The 21,561-nt window shown below is 43.6% G+C and overlaps 1 protein-coding gene across 1 annotated transcript in view; it reads right to left on the bottom strand.

Moving 5' to 3' along the window:
* The window catches only part of fbn1 (fibrillin 1), a gene marked incomplete at its 5' end in the record, with an annotated part of 69,504 nt that overhangs the window by 3,888 nt on the left and 44,055 nt on the right, over nucleotides 1–21,561 (bottom strand). The window contains 23 exon segments of the mRNA XM_053678213.1: nucleotides 2,552–2,714; nucleotides 2,889–3,120; nucleotides 3,221–3,340; nucleotides 3,434–3,562; nucleotides 5,938–6,054; nucleotides 6,396–6,518; nucleotides 8,008–8,133; nucleotides 8,516–8,722; nucleotides 9,054–9,179; nucleotides 9,392–9,523; nucleotides 9,620–9,742; nucleotides 9,853–9,972; nucleotides 10,230–10,352; nucleotides 10,436–10,498; nucleotides 11,230–11,382; nucleotides 14,131–14,256; nucleotides 15,073–15,192; nucleotides 15,693–15,818; nucleotides 16,283–16,399; nucleotides 16,585–16,710; nucleotides 17,359–17,481; nucleotides 18,215–18,340; nucleotides 18,464–18,535. Of these exon segments, the coding sequence (XP_053534188.1) occupies nucleotides 2,552–2,714; nucleotides 2,889–3,120; nucleotides 3,221–3,340; nucleotides 3,434–3,562; nucleotides 5,938–6,054; nucleotides 6,396–6,518; nucleotides 8,008–8,133; nucleotides 8,516–8,722; nucleotides 9,054–9,179; nucleotides 9,392–9,523; nucleotides 9,620–9,742; nucleotides 9,853–9,972; nucleotides 10,230–10,352; nucleotides 10,436–10,498; nucleotides 11,230–11,382; nucleotides 14,131–14,256; nucleotides 15,073–15,192; nucleotides 15,693–15,818; nucleotides 16,283–16,399; nucleotides 16,585–16,710; nucleotides 17,359–17,481; nucleotides 18,215–18,340; nucleotides 18,464–18,535 (2,993 nt within the window).

The following is a 21,561-nucleotide window of genomic DNA, read 5'->3' as shown; positions in this document are numbered from 1 at the left end:
TGTGTGGTGTGTTAGTGTGTACTGTGTGGTGTGTTAGTGTGTACCTGTGTGGTGTGTTAGTGTGTACCTGTGTGGTGTGTTAGTGTGTACTGTGTGGTGTGTTAGTGTGTACTGTGTGGTGTGTTAGTGTGTACCTGTGTGGTGTGTTAGTGTGTACCTGTGTGGTGTGTTAGTGTGTACTGTGTGGTGTGTTAGTGTGTACTGTGTGGTGTGTTAGTGTGTACCTGTGTGGTGTGTTAGTGTGTACCTGTGTGGTGTGTTAGTGTGTACTGTGTGGTGTGTTAGTGTGTACTGTGTGGTGTGTTAGTGTGTACCTGTGTGTTATGTTAGTGTGTACCTGTGTGGTGTGTTAGTGTGTACCTGTGTGGTGTGTACTGTGTGGTGTGTTAGTGTGTACCTGTGTGGTGTGTTAGTGTGTACTGTGTGGTGTGTTAGTGTGTACTGTGTGGTGTGTTAGTGTGTACCTGTGTGGTGTGTACCTGTGTGGTGTGTTAGTGTGTACCTGTGTGGTGTGTTAGTGTGTACTGTGTGGTGTGTTAGTGTGTACCTGTGTGGTGTGTTAGTGTGTACTGTGTGGTGTGTTAGTGTGTACTGTGTGGTGTGTTAGTGTGTACTGTGTGGTGTGTTAGTGTGTACCTGTGTGGTGTGTACCTGTGTGGTGTGTTAGTGTGTACCTGTGTGGTGTGTACTGTGTGGTGTGTTAGTGTGTACCTGTGTGGTGTGTTAGTGTGTACCTGTGTGGTGTGTTAGTGTGTACCTGTGTGGTGTGTTAGTGTGTACTGTGTGGTGTGTTAGTGTGTACCTGTGTGGTGTGTTAGTGTGTACCTGTGTGGTGTGTTAGTGTGTACTGTGTGGTGTGTTAGTGTGTACTGTGTGGTGTGTACCTGTGTGGTGTGTTAGTGTGTACCTGTGTGGTGTGTTAGTGTGTACTGTGTGGTGTGTACCTGTGTGGTGTGTTAGTGTGTACCTGTGTGGTGTGTTAGTGTGTACCTGTGTGGTGTGTACCTGTGTGGTGTGTTAGTGTGTACCTGTGTGGTGTGTACCTGTGTGGTGTGTTAGTGTGTACTGTGTGGTGTGTTAGTGTGTACCTGTGTGGTGTGTTAGTGTGTACTGTGTGGTGTGTTAGTGTGTACTGTGTGGTGTGTTAGTGTGTACCTGTGTGGTGTGTTAGTGTGTACCTGTGTGGTGTGTTAGTGTGTACTGTGTGGTGTGTTAGTGTGTACTGTGTGGTGTGTTAGTGTGTACTGTGTGGTGTGTTAGTGTGTACCTGTGTGGTGTGTTAGTGTGTACCTGTGTGGTGTGTACTGTGTGGTGTGTTAGTGTGTACCTGTGTGGTGTGTTAGTGTGTACTGTGTGGTGTGTTAGTGTGTACTGTGTGGTGTGTTAGTGTGTACCTGTGTGGTGTGTTAGTGTGTACCTGTGTGGTGTGTTAGTGTGTACCTGTGTGGTGTGTTAGTGTGTACCTGTGTGGTGTGTTAGTGTGTACTGTGTGGTGTGTTAGTGTGTACTGTGTGGTGTGTTAGTGTGTACCTGTGTGGTGTGTTAGTGTGTACCTGTGTGGTGTGTTAGTGTGTACTGTGTGGTGTGTTAGTGTGTACCTGTGTGGTGTGTTAGTGTGTACCTGTGTGGTGTGTTAGTGTGTACCTGTGTGGTGTGTTAGTGTGTACTGTGTGGTGTGTTAGTGTGTACCTGTGTGGTGTGTTAGTGTGTACCTGTGTGGTGTGTTAGTGTGTACCTGTGTGGTGTGTTAGTGTGTACCTGTGTGGTGTGTTAGTGTGTACTGTGTGGTGTGTTAGTGTGTACCTGTGTGTTATGTTAGTGTGTACCTGTGTGGTGTGTTAGTGTGTACTGTGTGGTGTGTTAGTGTGTACCTGTGTGGTGTGTTAGTGTGTACCTGTGTGGTGTGTTAGTGTGTACCTGTGTGGTGTGTTAGTGTGTACTGTGTGGTGTGTTAGTGTGTACTGTGTGGTGTGTTAGTGTGTACCTGTGTGTTATGTTAGTGTGTACCTGTGTGGTGTGTTAGTGTGTACCTGTGTGGTGTGTTAGTGTGTACCTGTGTGGTGTGTTAGTGTGTACTGTGTGGTGTGTTAGTGTGTACCTGTGTGGTGTGTTAGTGTGTACTGTGTGGTGTGTTAGTGTGTACTGTGTGGTGTGTTAGTGTGTACCTGTGTGGTGTGTTAGTGTGTACCTGTGTGGTGTGTTAGTGTGTACCTGTGTGGTGTGTTAGTGTGTACCTGTGTGGTGTGTTAGTGTGTACCTGTGTGGTGTGTTAGTGTGTACCTGTGTGGTGTGTTAGTGTGTACTGTGTGGTGTGTTAGTGTGTACCTGTGTGGTGTGTTAGTGTGTACTGTGTGGTGTGTTAGTGTGTACTGTGTGGTGTGTTAGTGTGTACCTGTGTGGTGTGTTAGTGTGTACCTGTGTGGTGTGTTAGTGTGTACCTGTGTGGTGTGTTAGTGTGTACTGTGTGGTGTGTTAGTGTGTACCTGTGTGGTGTGTTAGTGTGTACTGTGTGGTGTGTTAGTGTGTACCTGTGTGGTGTGTTAGTGTGTACCTGTGTGGTGTGTTCCTCGGTTGTGTTGCTGCTGCGTCGTTTCCGGCCTTTCTTTGGATAGCCGTTGATCTTACACTCGTAACACGCTTCAGGTGAGAGAGCGTTCTCCTCATCTACTGCAGGTGGAGTACTGCTGCTGAAGCCCACTCCTGATACGCAGTGCCTACACACACACACACACACACACACACACACACACACACACACACACACACAGTATAATCACGCACTTTTCTCTGTGTAGTAGCTCCTGTACTATCTGTACTTTATTCTGCATTGTGCTGTTATAAATCTCCATAAGGAAGTGTGTGTGTGTGTGTGTGTGTGTGTGTCTCACCCCTGTCCGGCTCTGTAGTATCCGGGTGGACACACACACACAAAACCGCCGTCGGTGTTGGAGCAGCCGTAGTTGCAGGGGTTCTGTGGAGATGAGCACTCGTTCACGTCCTCGCACGCGCCGCTGTTGTGAGTGAACATGAAGCCGCTGGGACACACACAGCGGAAACTGCCCAGTGTGTTGTGACACGACGCACCGCCACACACCTGCCCACTCTGACACTCGTTCTCATCTGAACACAAACCAGCAGCACTCAGAGTCACTCACACTGTGTGTGTGTGTGTGTGTGTGTGAGTGTGAGTGTGTGTGTGTGTGATTCATAGGCATCTCACCGACACACTGGTTCCACTGGTAGTGCTGCAGGTAGCCGTGAGGACAGCTACACCTGAATCCACCAATCAGATTCTGACAGCCATGATTACACCGATGATCTCCGTCACACTCATCAACATCTGCACACACACACACACGTGAATTCGCACATGTGTCAATCAGTAAGTACAAATAAAAAACATGGATGGAAATGTATGTAGTGTGTGTTTGACCTTCGCAGCGTTGGCCACCCTGGTCGAGTGAGAACCCTCTCTGGCACTCGCAGCTGAAACTTCCTGGACTGTTCTGACACACTCCGTTACTACCACAAAGACCTGGATCTGACGTACACTCGTTATTATCTACACACACACACACACACACACACACACACACACACACAGGATGTTCAGTGTCTAAGCATGTGTGTTTAAAGCTAGACTAGCAGCACAGTAAATACACTATCTGGCCAAAGCGTTGGTGGTGTCTCAGTGGTGGAGGTGTTACTGCTCAGAAGGTCACGAGTTCAAACCCCAGCACCACCAAGATACTACTATTGGGCCCTTAAGTGAGGCCCTTAACCCTCAATAGCTCAGATGTATGAATAAGATAAATGTAACTCACTCTGGATAAGGGCATCTGCCAAATATTGTAAATGTAATGTAATGTAAAAAGTATGTGCCCCCATGACCATCACACTCATATCCTGTTAGCCCATAGCCCAAACCAAACCTGTTCCACCATGACTCTGAGACAATGTCCATTGTAAAAAGCGCTATACAAATAAAATAGAATAGAATGGTATTGACACTGTGCACAAAGCGAGCTCCATGAAGACCTGGTGTGTGAAGGTTGGAAGAAGGTGGAAGAACTCGAATATACTGTACAGAGCCCTGACCTCAACCCCACCTATGAACTGGAACTGGATCATCTGAAGATGGAGTGACTGAAGATGGAGTGATCGGAGGGTCATTCAGTATTGCTTCTACTTCACATAAAACGATATGCAAAGCTTCATCGTCCAGCATCTGCTGTTTTACTACTGAGTAAAGCACTTTCTTGACTTGCTGGATTAAGTGCTCCTAAACAGCACCATGAGGAGGGTTGAAGGTCCATTTTATGCCCTTATTGATGTTGACTTCTGGATCATTATCCAGAATCAAGTTCACTTCTTCCTTTGCTTCAGACCATTGAGTTGGTGGCTTTAAAAGGAAGTCAGGCCCATTGATCCAAACTTGAGAATGAAGGAATTCTTACATTTACATTTATTCATTTAGCAGACGCTTTTATCCAAAGCGACTTACAAATGAGAAAATACAAGCAAAGCGATATATCAAGCGGAGAACAATACGAGTAGTGTTACTGTACAAGATCTTTAATTGAGTTCCAGAAGAAGCAAAGTGTGCAGAGACGAGATGTAAGTGCCAGAGTAATTTTTAAAAAATGTAATTAAAAATTTTTTATGAGTTGGTTAGATGTTCACGGAAGAGGAGGGTCTTTAGCTGTTTTGTGAAGATGGTGAGAGATTCTGTGGTCCGGATTGAGGTTGGAAGTTCATTCCACCACTGAGGAGCAGTTAGTGTGAAGGTTCTTGAAAGGGAGCTTGAGCCATGCTGAGTGGGAACTACTAAACGTTGGTCGCTAATTGATCGCAGATTGCGTGAGGGAACGTAGGCGTTCAGGAGAGAGTTGAGGTAGGGGGCGCTGTTCCTGACAAGGTCTTGTAGGTGAGCATCAAGGCCTTGAATTTGATGCGGGCAGCTACAAGAAGCCAGTGGAGGGAGATGAAGAGGGGTGTGACATGGGTTCTCTTGGGCTGTAATTCTTCAGTTCTTCATGCTTCTTGAAGCTGCATCTGCAGGATTTTGTTTTGATCTGATGTATTTCCACTGTAAGGACTGAATGGAAGTGAACAATGGAGATTCTGTTTGCTACGTAAGTTTTTAATCTTCTCCTTGTGTTAGCTAGCTATATATTTCAGTACTGTAGTGCTGTTTGACCAGAAGAAAGATTCATCCAGATGAAACTGCGGCTCAACATCCTGTCTAAGCGTACAGCTAGGACTGCTGCTGATAATTCCAGTCTTGGAATGGTCGTTTGTTTAAGTGGCACTACTTTGACCTTTCCTATGGTGAATGCCACATTCACTTCTCCTTTGTCATTTAGGCGTCTGAGGTATGACACAGCTCCGTACCCAACCTCACTTGCATCAAATCTTTGCATATTGAGCATCTGCTCACCTTTAAAAGTGTTTAAAGGAATCAACTCATCAAGCCATCTTTGCCACCTTAAAGCAATATTCAAAGGGATCTTTTCATACCATGGAAGTTTGATCCTACACAGATTCTGCAGAATTTGCTTGGCAGAAAGAATGATAGGTGACAGAAACCCCAAAGGATCATAAATTGAACTTACAATGGATAAAGTGCCACGTCTCGTTATTGAGCGTTGTTTGATTGCTATACTGAAAGTGAACGCATCCTTTTCTACGATTGTAGTTTGGGATGAACTGGAATTGGAGCCTCCTCACATCAACATCAGCACCTGACCTCAACCTCACTAACGCTCTTGTAACTGAATGATCACAAATCTCCACAGCCACGCCCCAAAATCTAGTGGAAAGCCTTCCCAGAAGAGTGCAGCAGAAGGGGTACACATACTTTTGACAATATATTGTACTACTGAGTACCTGGAAATGTAGTGTGTGTGTGTGTGTGTGTGTGTGTGTGTGTGTTACCGATGCAGGCTGTGTGATGTTGCGTGAATCCAGGTGGACACTTGCAGGTGAATCCACCGATTGTGTTCACACACAGAAACTGACAGTTATGCTGTTTAGTGGAGCATTCGTCCAGATCTACAAGAGAGATCATGGAGAAATGTGTGGTAAGTGAGAGATGTTATACAGTGTTCAGAAGAGTTTGATAATCAAGGACACACCCTGGTTACTGAAGTAACATAATAAGAGGATGATGAAAGAGACCTTCAAGACAAGATAATAAGGCTAATGAAACTAGCAGCACTCTCAGGTCTCTGGCTTGAAGACACGTCTGCGTGAAGGTCTGAGTGAAGGTACCGTCCACAAAATCCACCATCACTGACTATTATCTATCCATTTACATATATTCTGCTTTTACTTACTTTATAATTGATCGTTTGGACTTCATCAGTGTGCGTGTGTGTGTGTGTGTGTGTTACCTTTGCAGCTCTTGCGGTCCTCCTGCAGTATGTAACCCCGTGGACAGGAGCACACGTATCCTCCCTCGATGTTCTTACAGATGAAGTTGCATGGTTTAGGAGCCTGAGCACACTCATCCACATCTGTGCAGAGAGACAACATTGTGTGTGTGTGTGTGTGTGTGTGTGAGTGTGTGTTTTCAAAATCAACAGGCTTTAAAAAATGTTCTCTAGGAGTTACAAACAAATATGGATTAAAATGTCTTGGAGATTAAAGACAATTCAAGAAAGCCATATAAACTAACCACGGTCAGACCTAATCGTTATCTTCTATTATCACATTCTATTTCATAGAATCCTCTTTCACCCTATCCTCTTAACAATATCACTTATCCCATAGCCGTTTCCTTAATAACTGATCTCCTGATCCCCATAGCCACTCGGCTATGTTATTATTACATAGCCAGTAATCTTTAGCCACTAACTCCTAACCTCCATTTCCTCATTCATTTATTCCCTTACCATAATCAACCATTATTCCCAATCAACCATGTTTTCCAAACATCCATGTTTTTCTTGAGCCTCTTATCCACTAACCCAACCACTAACCCCTCACCAATATCACTAATTATAATAGTGAATCAGTCCCTACAGGAGGTGTTTTGTGATCATTAAGGCCAAAAACGCTTGATTTTGCTGCGGCTTTTTAAATAAACTTTTAAAACGCAAACTTTTAAAAAGCAAAAACTCAGCAATTTGCTGAGTTTTTGTGCTTTTTTTGTGGAAAACTAGTTAAATCGGCGAAATCATCACTGTGAAAGGCCGTGCAAAAACGCAAATTTCCTGCGATTTGTGTTTTGCATGGCCTTTCACAGTGATGTTTGTTGGTAAATGAGAGCTTATAGCTATACTCGTGTTCGACACATGTGAATGGAAGAGGGCGTTGGCTGACTGCGCGTTGTGATGACGTCACATGACTCTGCTTTAATTTTGAACTTGCAGCTCCTCTGAATATTGTGGATTTTACGTTAATTTCTGCGCAAAATCGCTAAACCCGGGAGGGACTGGTTTATCTGCAAATGCTGCAAATTTCAGCTCATCAACTACATTTGGGATAAAAGGGGATATTATAGACATTGTTCATTTTTGTTGAAATCATAACTTCAAGGTCTGATGACCTTGCAGTTGTTCTGCTACAGTACTCGGAAAGTCAAACATTACTGGGAAATTTTCCAAAAAGGCAAATTTTATTGAAACTTTTAACAGACTTTGAATACCTGCAGCATTATGCTTCATTTATTCAGAGAAGCCTTATTCTCCAAAGGCATGACCTGATATCATCTCCCAAACTTTTATAACCTCTGTATTCCCATTCACATCCCCTAACCTTTAAACCTTAACCTCTATCTTCTAACTCATGAGTTCTACCACCTACAGGAATTCTCATCCTTTAACCCCTCCCCTAAATCCTAACCTGTGCCTTTTATCACATCTACCCTAACCTGTACCCCATCCTCACAGGAGACACATCCTCTGAAACCTACGTTCATCTGTCTGACCGCGTTATAATGAAGAGGAGGAACAGGATGGCACATGTAAGCTCTTACACACACAGACACACTCACTCACTCACCAACACAGATGGTGCTGGTAATGTCGGTGGTGTATCCGGGGTTACAGACGCACTGGTAGGAGCCCTGTGTGTTCACACATCGTCCGTTCTTACACAGATTCCCCATCACCTTACACTCATCAATATCTGCACAAAACACATGCAAGTTCTCAGCTGTAAATGTCAGGTGTGTAAACGTGGTAAGGCCGTTTACTCGGACCGTTCTGGAGGAAGAATAAAAGGCTTAATATCAACTCGTTGACCTTCTCAAACCAACGTGTAGATCTTAAACCTGTAGATCATTAGTTCCTCTTATGATTAAGAAATTGTCAGGAGATTTGGTGTTATTGCAGGTAGTGCACATGTGGCATTACTGGGGGATTTCCTGGTTGTATAAACACTGAAGTGGGAAACTGCATCATTCATTTTTTAACTAATCCAGAAGATGTACAAAAATCCAAATGTAATAAACAAAAAGTAATATTAAACAAATCAACAGCATGTGTAATAAGTCAGGAGTAAAGCTCACCCTGTCGGTCGGTGGTGTATCCAGGACCAAGTGGGCACATTTTTTTGTACTGGGTCGTTCCAGGAAGAGGACAGATCTCACAGTCTGATCCCCAACCGCGACCTCCATTACAACAACACTCCGATTTCGTCACGCTCACTCGGTTGGAGGAGCCCATCTGACACAAAGTCTGCAGAACCTCAGTGAAACAGAAACCCTGCCGATTATCTGCAACACAAGACCCAGAACACCGATCAGCTTCAGTCTAGGGCAGTAGTCACCAGCCCTGTTCCTGGAGAACATCTACCTTCCTGAAGACTTTAGCTCCAAACATAATGGTCACCACCTGACCATCTAATCACAGCCTTAAGAAGCTCCTGATCAACCGGAACAGGTGTTAGATGTTGGTAGGAGATGAAACCTGCAGGAAGGTAGATCTCAAGGAAGAGTGTTGGTGACCACTGGTCTAGAGTGAAAATAAAAATACAAACTAAAACACACACACACACACACACACAGACACACACACACACACACACACACACACAAACACACTCACCGATACACTCTGTAATTGTGGAGCTGGGCATGAATCCTTGGTCACACCTGCACCTGTAGCTTCCCACCGTGTTCTCACAGCGGCCATTCTCACACACTCTGGGCTTCGCTGTACACTCGTTCAGATCTACACACACACAAACACACAACTCTGTAATACCTCAATAATAATAAAAACACCAACTGAGGGAATATCTTTTGGAAGAACGGTTCTCCATTGTTCTAGTATAGTTCCACAAACACGTAGAATCAATGTCCAGGGTTAGTGTTGAAGCTGTTCTGAGACTCATGGTGACTCAACACATTACACTGCATGCTGTGTGTGAGAGTGTGTCTCACCTATACACCCCTCTCCTCCTGGTTTTCGGGTGTATCCCTCTGGACAGATACACATGTAGGTTCCGATCAGGTTCTTACAGGTCATTCCTTTGGACTTGCAGTCATCCAGACCTTCTGCACACTCGTCCTGGTCTGAAACACACATCACATTCATCTTGCAGTGTGTGTGTGTGTGTGTGTGTGTGTTTATTTTCCAGTTTTGGAGATATTATGTGTATGGGTGTGTACCTCTGCACATCCGCTGATCTTCTCGGAGTACGTATCCCGCAGGACATTTACACTCATAGGAGCCGTATGTGTTCATACAGCGGAAGGCACACAGCAAAGGATTCTGGGAACACTCGTTCACATCTGCCAGAACATCACCATTAGCATGTTAGAGTTCCGCGTTAAGCTTAATGTAGAGAGTGTGTGTGTGTGTGTGTGTGTGTGTGTGTGTGTGTGTGTGTGTGTGTACGTACCTTCACATGTCATCATGGGTCCAGGTTCGAATCCCTCGTCACATGCACACTCAAATCCTCCAATCACATTAGTGCAGGTTCCGTTACCACATGGGTTCCCCACGCTGCACTCATCTATATCTGAGGCAGAACAACACATGGAACACTGATTCAGTAAATAGTTATCATCGTCCATCTCAACATCTGTCTCTTATTTCCCAGCATGACGGCATTAACACTACACACAGCACCGCATGTTCACCGTCTTCAGGTGTTCAAGGTTCCCACTGGATAAAAACAATCAAATTTCATAACACCTAACCCTGAAGGTAAACTACTGGAGTGTGTATTATTGTGTGCATAGTGGGGTGTGTGTGTGTGTTACTGCTATGAGTTACCTGTGCAGTTTGCCCCTGACGAGTCGAGAGTGTATCCGATGTGACAGTCACAACGGAACGAGCCGTCTGTGTTTATACACTGAGCGTTATGGCAGATGTTCGGGTCTTTGCACTCATCCGTGTCTGCGATTAAAAAAAAACATTTTTATTTTCAATAAATGAGTCAATAATTAAACAATCCATCAGACTGATCAGGAGCAGCTCACCCTCGGGTCCATCGTCTGTCCCGTACGGTTGTCCAGTGCTGTAGCAGAGAAGGCTGAAGTCATCTGAAACACACACACACACACATTGACACACACATTGACACACACATATTACATATAACTACATTAGGTTTATGTGAAATACAGCTTTCAGTGTCATTATTTATTTATTTAAGATTCTCCCCATTTTTTACTCCAGTTTGGTCATGTACCAATTCCCACCAGCCAGCGCTCCTCTATCATACAACATGTACCACCCGGGAAGGGTGAAGGCTAACCCCTGCTTCATGAACCCAGACAACCGCTTCTTTTCAAAATGCTGGGTCACATGATTGAGCGTGCACAGTTTTGCTCCCTTGACTCCTGGCCATGGACGGCTGTAATACTGTTGTTAAACCTCTCCTGTCAACTCTTCCCATGACTTCAAAGTGAAATTCAAAGGGAAGAATGTATCCGAGTGCTAACCTTCTGTCACGACAATAAAATATCAATTGCTTTGTTTTAGTTTCATATAGATGGATGGTGTATCAGATGACACCCCTTTTATATTTCTTTTTAGGAATTGTATGTTCCAGTTTAAAATAGATAAGATATCATATCATGTACCGAACACTATTATCAGGAAAAGTTTGTTCCAGTCTGTGATTTTGGGCTAGGTCCTCCTGAAGTCTACAGTGATCTTCACTTGGTTTCTATAAAGTTACATTATTACAGGTGTGTGTGTGTGTGTGTGTGTGTGTGTGTGTGTGTGTGTGTGTGTGTGTGTGTGTGTGTGTGTGTGTGTGTTTTCTCACTAGAGGTCTTGTTGGGGCAGAAGTTACAGGGGTCTCCCCATCCATGACCAGGCATAGCACTGCAGCAACATTCTCCTTTAGTGGTGTTCAGAGGCTTCGGAGCTGAACAACGACCATTCTCAAACTTAGTGTAACAAAAACTCACTCGTTTATCTGAGAGAGAGAGAGAGAGAGAGAGAGAGAGAGAGAGAGAGAGAGAGATTGATCAGAACACACATTTGACACTTTTTCAGCTCCACACACCACACGTCACTTTGTAGGTGTACAGTTACTGACTGTAGTCACTGTATCACTCAGATCAAGGACTGGAACCCTGCTCAAATCCATCCATGGAGAGAACATAGTACTGAGCAGATATAATTCAGGTGGTGGTTTACTCTCAGTACAGCAGTGACACTGACGTGTGTGTGTGTGTGTGTGTGTGTGTGTGCGCGCATGTGTGTGAGTGTGTGTGTGAGCGTGCGCACATTTGGACAGGTTATTGGTGTTCATGAATAGATGGCGAACACTCCATCATCTGTTTTGTATTTTATAAAAAAAAAAAAAACCTAGTACACACACACACACACACACACACACACACACACACACACACACACATGAATGTACTGTTTGTTGAATCTGTTTTTTATTTTCGTCTACACAGATACAGGGATGAGATGATGGAAACACTGAGAGGGTGAGCGAGTACAAAGGCATCAGATATGTGCTAGGCAGAGTCAAGTGCTAATTCTGTCCTACTCACTTCCTCTTACCTCTACTTGACTGTAAGGAAACTACTTTTACCTCATGTTTTATTTAGAATAAACTTAATTTTTAATTGTTTTTGAATCACCTCGATCTATTTCTGACTGAATCTGAAACTCAACAATCCTTAATATTTTATTATTTGATCTTGTTTTCACCTTTACTTTTGCTTAACATTTCTCTTAAATGTCTTTTTATTCACTTTACACTTATCATACCACGCGCTCTCATTAGGGGGCAACCAATGACCACTACTGACACTCTTGCCATTGACTTTTACTTTTTTACAACACCCCAATTATTTCACAATGCTCATTAATATTCAGACTGCAAATCTTCCACTTCTCCTATGAAAGTTCTTCATGTTCTTGTCCTTTGGTAGAGCCTTTGATTGGGCAATGGCCGTGATGGACCTCTATGTCCACCAGCAAAGCTCTTCACATGCCTTCAGTTAAGTGCCATCTGTCATTGGGGAAAAGTGTTGGCCGGCTGGTGCAGCTTGCTGCCCTTGTGGAGTTTAAACATTTCCAGCACGGGTTGTGGACATACCAGAAAACAGTGAGCTGGCAGTCCAACACCGCACCCCACATTTCATACAGGACGTTTAGCTCTGGTGCTGTGAGGAGACCTTGTGGATAATGTTCTGGTTTAACATTTGGATATAGCATTAGAGAAGAACCTGCCCCACCCTGCTTTACTGGGTTGGGTTAAGGTTAGGGTTATAGGCTATAGGCCTGACACATACAGAGCTGATTAGATTCTGTCCTAAATACCTCATTTTCACTGATTCATAGTTTTGTACTCAAACTTAGTTCCATTGTGAAAGGGTTCTTTGTTAAAATGGGATTCCTCTTACAGGGGGCTTGCCTAACCATTAAGCCACCAAAGGTTAAAGGCTCTGGGTTACTGATCAGAAGGTCAGGGGTTCAAGTCCTAGCACTGCCAAGCTGCCATTGTTCGGGATTTAGAAAGGCATCTTGAGCATCTTCTCCAGAGGGCCGTTTCATGGCCAACCCTGCGCTCTGACCCCAACTACCTAACAAGGTGGGATATGTGAAGAAAGAATTTCACTGTAATGTACAGTAATTTATATGTGACAAATAAAGGCTTCTTCTTTAAAAACAACTAGTCCAACAGACAAGTTTTCCAGGCTGGTCAAATTCCTTCACTTCTACAGGAAACATCCAAGCTGAGGTCACCCATAAACCCTAACTATTCAGCAGCTGCACTGATATGTCAGCCTTCAAGGATCTGTTTATTTTCAAACCCTTCTATTTCACCAGCCACAGCTCCAGGTCAGGTCTGCATGGTGAAGAGCTTATGTGATCTTATGATCACAGTAGTGATACACATACTGATGCTGTGGATCTTCTGACATAATCTGTTGTTTTGACTAGGATATAGGATCTGGCTGTCCAGCATGGCTGTTTGTTTGAGATAGCTTCTCACAAGAAAGTTGTTTCCTGGTTCATTTTTTAATGTGTTTGGAAGGGAAATAAGCTCTCACTAATCTGGACACAAGTTCTGGTATCAGATGGATCTCATGGGAACATGTTAGAGCATGGTCACCAACCCTGTTCCTGGAGAACTACCTTCCTGAAAACTTTAGCTCCATCAATAATGGTGTCCACCTGACCATCTAATCATTGGCGTAAGAAGCTCTTGATAAGCTAAAACAGGTGTGTTTGATTTTGGTCGGAGATGAAACCTGCAGGAAGGTAGATCTCCAGGAAGAAGGTTGCTGACCACTGTGTTAGAACAACAGACATCAGTGTCCTCCTGATACCTTTTGATCTTTATATATATTGTTATATTGATATATTGTTTTGTCATATTTTTATTTTTTGCACACACTGCAAAGTACTATGGCTTGCATTTTATTTACTAGGTAGGGGGAACTAATAATTAGGCAGTCGAGTGTAAATTCTGATTTCTGAATCAGATGAAGTTGGATGAAGAAGAATGTAGGAGTGTAGGAGAAGTTGGTAGGGACTGAAATAGAACGGAGCCAAATGCAGACATGTTATCATCTGGCACTCATCCTTCTGGATCACCAGAATTTCTGCTCGTTTGGTGAAAATCTGTTTAGTTTTGCTCAGAAAATGAATACACCTGTTTCATCAAAAGAGAGTGTGTGTAGCAGAAAATACTCACCCACACACCTCCTCCCAGAGGAAGAGAGCTGGAAGCCTTCAGGACAGATGCACTTGAAGCTTCCTTCTGTATTTTGGCATTGTCCAAAGATACAGATATCTGGAGTCTGAGCACAGTCATCGATATCTGGGGAAAAATAGCTTGCTGAAACTTAGGTGATGAGTTATTAAGACTCATTTTCCAAAAAGTGGTCAAAAGCATGCAGGAAGTGCCATTGATAAGGTTCTGAGTTAATGATCAGAAGGTTCTACACATTCATCAGAATTGTACATAGATTGTATTGTGTCTCGAATGTGTGTAATTTTGGCTTAAAGCACCTGCTATGTTGAGATACACACTCACTATGTTGTTTATTCCCAACACTGTGTTTTCAATTTCTGATTCTCCTCCAGGTTCTCAGCACAAAACATAGAAGAATTGACTCAGGCCAGAAATTAAACTGAACACTTATATCTAATCCCTTACAGGCAGAAAGTGTGTGTCTGAAAATCAGCAGAACGAATCACCACCAAGACCTGAATTCACTGCTCCATAATGAAAAATAGCCAATTTGACACAGCGTAGTAATACAATATATCATGATATTCCACACAAGGCTGTGGGAGGAGGCTGTCTAAATGCACAGCATTTTGGCAGAGAACATCTGGAATATTTGGTACTACATGGGTGGTTAATGGAAAACACACTGATACAGCACACAAAGGCTTTAACCTGCCAGCTACTGAGCTATGCTAGTCAGCTACAAGAGCTAACTTTGTATTTAAAAAAGTCTAGTTGTGGTTTTTGTGCCGATTACCACGACAGATAACCATGTAGAGGTTCTGAATGTCCTGCAGTAACGTGCTAATATTTAGCATGTAATTAAAGCAAGAGCTGTGTAATGATAAATTATATCAAATAACTGAAAAATATTTAGAACTGTAAGATCAGAGAGGATCGTACCTAGGCACTTCTCCGCTGAGAGGTAATATCCAGAAGGGCAGATACACCTGTAGGAGCCATCCAGATTTTGGCAGGTTCCAGGACTACAAGTTCCAGGATTGATATCACACTCATTAATATCTGAAAATAAGAACATTACACATACAGGAAATAAATATATAATACCACGGAGATAGGGGGTCTTGAGCTTGTGATGTTGGACTGGAATTAGGTCTCAATGCTCAGAGTCTTGATCTGGTTTTCTGTGTACATGGTCAGAGAGTTCTTTGGCTCAGTCTTCGTCTGGGGAAGTCCTGATTTGGGTCTCAGTCTCCATGCATAGAGTCTCGGACTGGGTTTCAGTCTCCATGCTCTTGGTCTGTGTCTGGGTCTGTGTGTGCAGAGTCTCTATCCTGTTCTCAGTGCTCAGTCTTGGTCTGTGTCTCTTCCCCAATGTTCAAAGTCTTGGTCCGAGGCTTGGTCTTGGTTTGGGTCCAGGTCTTCATACAGAGTCTTGTTCAGAGTCTTGGTGTGGGTCTCAATGTTGTCTTTGTCTTGGTTATATTACATATGCTGTATATTTGTGTTACATTTTGTGTAAGTCCCCACACACTGATATATGGAGCGTTTTGTGTTCTTACCCACACACACCCGGCCATCTGGAGAAAGTTCATAACCATCACGACACACACATATGAAGGAACCCACTGTGTTGATACAGTTCCCATTGCGACATATTCCTCTCTGTGTGGTACACTCATCAGTATCTGAACACAGCACATGCATCACACACACACACACACACACACACACACACACACACACACACGTGTGACTCATATAAACAGGGCATGCATATTACACACATTATTGTCACATGAGATAACATAATGACTGATTTATAGTGGAACATATGTGTTGTGTGTTTGTGTACTTGTAGTTGTGAAAGTGTGTGAACTGAACCAAAGACCCACTGGGCCTACAGCCAAACATAAACAAATCCAGGAGAGTCTGCTTCAGTTTCCCAGAAAGATTTCAAAACCAGATCTGGATTTCAACTCTGCTGAGGCGTGTGTGTGTGTGTGTGTGTGTGTGTGTGTGTGTGTGTGTGTGTGATATAAGAGATGCATGAATTCCTAATGGAACAGATTTAATTCTGGGTAGCTGTATGTGTGTGTGTGTGTGTGTGTGTGTGTGTGTGTGTGCGTGCGTGCGTGTGTGTGTGTGTTACCGATGCAGTCATCATTGTGCGACAGTTGGAACCCTGGATAGCAGAGGCAGGTGTAGGAGCCAATGGTGTTCTTACACGTTCCATTACCACACGGCTGTCTCTCACACTCGTCCACATCTAAACTCACACACACACACACACACACACACACATCACATCACAACCAGCTTTACACAACTATGTGCTCACACTCAAATTACTCAATCTGGAGATACACATCATTAAACACAAGTGGGATAACACAGACAATGAAGTATAATACACACACACACACACACACACACACACACACACACACTTACCTATGCACATGGCAGGGGCAGTGATGGCCTTGTAGCCATTGGGGCAGAGACACCGATATCCTCCCACCAAATCGATACACTGACCTGGACTACACACATTAGGGTTCTCTACACACTCGTTACGATCTGTGAGACACACATTATCATCATGAACATCATCATAACCATTATAGTCATCATCATCATCATCACCACCATCACCATTATAGTCATCACCATCATCATCTTCATCATCACCATTATAGTCATCACCATCATCACCACCATCATCACCATCATCATCATCACCATCAACACCATCATCATCACCATCATCATCATCACCATCACCACCATCATCACCACCATCATCACCATCATCATCACCATCATCACCATCATCACCATCATCACCAACATCACCATCATCACCACCATCATCACCATCATCATCACCACCATCATCACCATCATCATCATCACCACCATCATCATCATCACCATCATCATCACCATCATCACCATCATTACCATCATCACCATCACCATCACCACCATCATTACCATCATCACCATCACCATCACCACCATCATCACCACCATCATCATCACCACCATCATCACCATCATCACCATCATCATCATCACCATCATCATCATCACTACCACCACCATCACCATAGAAATGCACTCATAAAACACACATTTATTATAATCACATGCACTGTATTTATTTATTTGCCTTTCTTTCTTTCTTTCACACACACACATACACACACACACACACACACTGACCCAGACACAGTCCGGTGTGGGTGAGTCTGTATCCTTGTTCACAATCGCAGCGATAACTGCCTGCAAGATTCAAACACCTGGCGTTCTGCTGACACACGGGTCCGTTCTGACACTCGTCAATATCTGTAAGAGAGATAAGAGATATATTACACACACACACACACACACACACGCACACACGCGTCATTATCTTTATAAAGAATACAGTTGCTATATTTTCTGTACTATATGACACACTGATTTAACAATAACACGCATAATTCAGCATTAGTTTGTAGTGTATTTATGGTAGCCATGCTGCTCCAGTGGTTACAGTAGTTATAAAGCATGTGTAGATCCACTGTGGTTCCAGAATGTTCTGAGGAACTAAAAAGTTGTAGTTGTGTAGCTTTCCTGAAAGAGAACTCTGGAGTATTAATCGTGGAGTAAGAAGTAAGAAGTGCCTGATTCTTCCAGTGGAAACACGTTTATGCGCTCTGTGACGTATTGTCAGGAAAATAAAGTATATACGGTATACAGACTGTGGCTGTGGGGCTGTGTTTCTGCCCATTCACCTACAATAGCATTAGTGAGGTCCGGCACTGATGTCTAGTGTTCAGTCAGTGTTCCAGTTCATCCCCAAGGTGTTCAGTGGTCTTGAGGTCAGGCCTCAGGCTACCCGAGGTCACTCTTAGTTCCCATGAAGGGAAATTGTAAAGCTACAGCATACAAAAATATTCTATACAACTGTGTGCTTCAAATAGTTTGGGGAAGAACCGCATATGGGTATGATGGTCAGCTGTCCACATACTTTTGGCCATATATTGTATTACACACGCACACACACACACACACACACACACACACACACACTAACCTTCACAGATGAGCAGTTTGTCGTTGTAGACGAAGCCCATTGGACATTCACACCGGAAACTGCCAATAAGGTTGATACACACTCCATTCTCACACACTCCGGGGATCTCATGGCACTCGTCGATATCTGAACAAACACACAGACACACACAGATCAGATCACACTCTGACACATATATACACACAGAAGAATAAAATCTGAGCTAATTGTGCGTGTGTGTGTGTGTGTGTGTGTGTGTGTGTGTGTTACCGATCACTAGTCCAGTGACAATATCGATTTGGTATCCCGGCCTCTCGCTGCCACACAGAATTGCAAACTCGTCTAAAAAAGAAAGCCACAATCACACCATTTCACAATGATCCTAGCTCACAGTTTCTGTAATTTTCCATAGCCTTTTAGTCCCTGCTTGTATTTCAGGGTGTTCTGACCCCTGTTATGGATTTTGTTGTCTCATGGAAAACCATTAATAACAAAAATACGCCCTGTCTTCTGGTTCCTGACTGTTAAAGGAGACTTTAAGTGGACAGAGTAGAAAGATTATTCTTACAGAATCAGTGAGAGATCAGTAAGTAGCATGTTCTACTCTTATATCTGGTAATTCTGAACTGAAATATGTCTCTCTTTCCTCCACATTTATTTATAGTGCTATTGTGATCTTACGTGATGAGTGTGTTGGGGGGTTACCATTGCTTAGGAGAGCTATTGAGACAGAAATTCCTCTTTTGGCACAGAAGTGAGAAGGAACGGTCACTTGGTCTTGGGTCATTTGGCTGCAGTGATGTCAGACCATGGCTTCCAGGCCAAACCCCAGCCTGTTGGTCTGCAGGTAGCAATTTCAAGGCCCCAATAACCACTGGGACACTGCTGGCAGACTTAGAGGAACCTGCTCCACCAATGGCTTTTGGAAAACCTGCTCTATTAATGACCACTGAGAATCCCGATTCATCATGTAGACAGTCCCACCAACCACAAGACAAAGATCTCTGGCCTCTGCTGCTGGCAAAATCCTGATCCAGGATGGACGAGCAACCCTGTGCCACACACCATGCCTGGCATCGTTTTAGGAGGAGTCACTTACAATTTCCATTTTGGTGGGTTTCCTTTATAGGCTCAATTGTGCCTTTAAAGGGAAGATGACCCCATGCACCTTGTTGTCTATCCATATGATTTTATGGTTCCTGTTACAGGTGGAGAGGCTGTAACCATCGTGTTTAATAGACAAGGTTTCTGAAATGCCATTGGTGGAGCAGGTTTCTCTGAGAATGCAAGCAGTGCCCTATAGGCTTGTGGGACCTTGAAATGGATACCTGTTGACCCACAGGCTGGGGTTTAGTCTGGAAACCACCCTGCATCTAACCCTGTAGGCTCAATGACACTAGTCTCTTTACCCTTAGTCAAAATCTTGGCTCATTCCTCTCTGTCCCAATCTTAGCTAGATGTCTATAAGTTCTAATCTTTCCACAGTGTCAGTCTCAGACCGGCCTCCTTCAGTGTCAGTCTCCTCTGCCTCAACCTCTGCCCCAGTCACTTCTCAATTCCTGAGGGAGTAAGTTTCTGTTCTTTCACCAACATCTGTCCCAGCTGCTATTCCTTCCCCAGTGATAGAGTCTGCCCTGTTTGTTTCCACCATCAGTCCCTTCCTCCATTTCTTTCACCAGGGTCAGTAACAGCCTCCGTTCCTTCCTTATAATCAGTTGCAGCCTGCGTACCTTACCCAGGTAATTCCCAGGCTATGGTCCTTCCCCATTCCAATATCGTTCCAGGCTCCTTTTTTAAAAGGATCCCCAGGTACAACCCCAATTCCAAAAAAAGCTGGGATAGCATGGAAAATTCTATTAAAAACCAAGAGGAGTGACTTGTAAATGTACTTTGAGTTGTATATAAACAAAAAAACATATAAAGATGAGGTATTTGATGTTTTACCTGATCAACTACATAGTTTTTTGAAGATACATGTTTATTTTGTAATTGATGCATGCAACACTAATAGCGATGTGATGAGTTGAAATAAGAAGGTGAACAGTCGACTGTCCCAACTTTTTTGGAGTGTGTTGCAGTCATTAGATTTGAAATGAGTGTATATTTTCACAAATAAATTAAATTCACAAAGTAAAACATCAAATAATGTGTTAATAATGTATTTTCAATATAGCACAGCGTGGACTGAATTTTCAAATAACTCTTTCTGTTTGTTTTCCACATCTTTCTGTTTGCATTTTCCATACTGTCCCAACTTTTTTGGAATTGGGGTTGTAATTCCCCATGTATGGATCCCACCAAACTAACTGTTTCAGGGGCTAATTCAATCCCTGTCTTATTTTGAGATCCACATATAATATCTACAGTATGCTTGTGTCTTTGTCCCTGGTCCAGTCTGTCTCTGCATGTGCTGCTCAGTGGTCTCATCCCCTCTCCTGCTGCTGTGTTTATCACAGAGACTTTGTCTTTACAATCTGTTTTCCAGATTTCCATTTATCATCATTTTCCACAGTTCTCCAGATCTGCCTTGAAAATATACCATGATTATTTACTATCATTTGGCTTTGCTTGATCTGATTAATCTTTAATTACATTCACACTCAGCATGCGTCTTAAGAATTGGGATTATATCTGGATGGAGATTATATCTTCACTGTACAGCTCGGCTCATCCACACTCAATCCAACCAGGACGGCCAGGAACCTTGGGGTGATTCTCGACGACAGCTTGACCTTAACAGAGCACATCTCAACAACTGCACGGTCCTGTAGGTTCATCCTGTACAACATCAAGAAAATCAGACCCTACCTCACCGAACAGGCCACACAGATACTAGTCCAGGCTCTTGTTATCTCAAAACTGGACTACTGCAACTCACTACTCTCGGGCCTCCCAGCAGCTCCATCAAACCCCTTCAGATGATTCAGAATGCTGCAGCGCGCCTCGTCTTCACCCAGCCCAAGAGAACCCATGTCACACCCCTCTTCATCTCCTCCACTGGCTTCCTGTAGCCGCCCGCATCAAATTCAAGGCCTTGATGCTCACCTACAAGACCTTGTCAGGAACAGCGCCCCCTACCTCAACTCTCTCCTAAAGTCTTACGCTCCCTCACGCAATCTGCCATCAATCAACGACCAACGCTTAGTAGTTCCTACTCAGCGTGGCTCAAGCTCCCTTTCCAGAACCTTCACACTAACTGCTCCTCAGTGGTGGAATGAACTTCCAACCTCAATCCGGACCACAGAATCTCTCACTATCTTCACAAAACAGCTAAAGACCCATGAACACCTAACCAACTCATAAAAATAAATAAAGAAAGAAAATAAAAAAGTAAAATTTTACTCTGGCACTTACACCTCTACTCTGCA

Source organism: Ictalurus punctatus, chromosome 4 (assembly GCF_001660625.3).
Source record: "Ictalurus punctatus breed USDA103 chromosome 4, Coco_2.0, whole genome shotgun sequence".
Classification (NCBI taxonomy): Eukaryota; Metazoa; Chordata; class Actinopteri; order Siluriformes; family Ictaluridae; genus Ictalurus; species Ictalurus punctatus.
The sequence above is the reverse complement of the archived record's forward strand: the minus strand, read 5'-3'. Positions and strand labels throughout refer to the sequence as shown.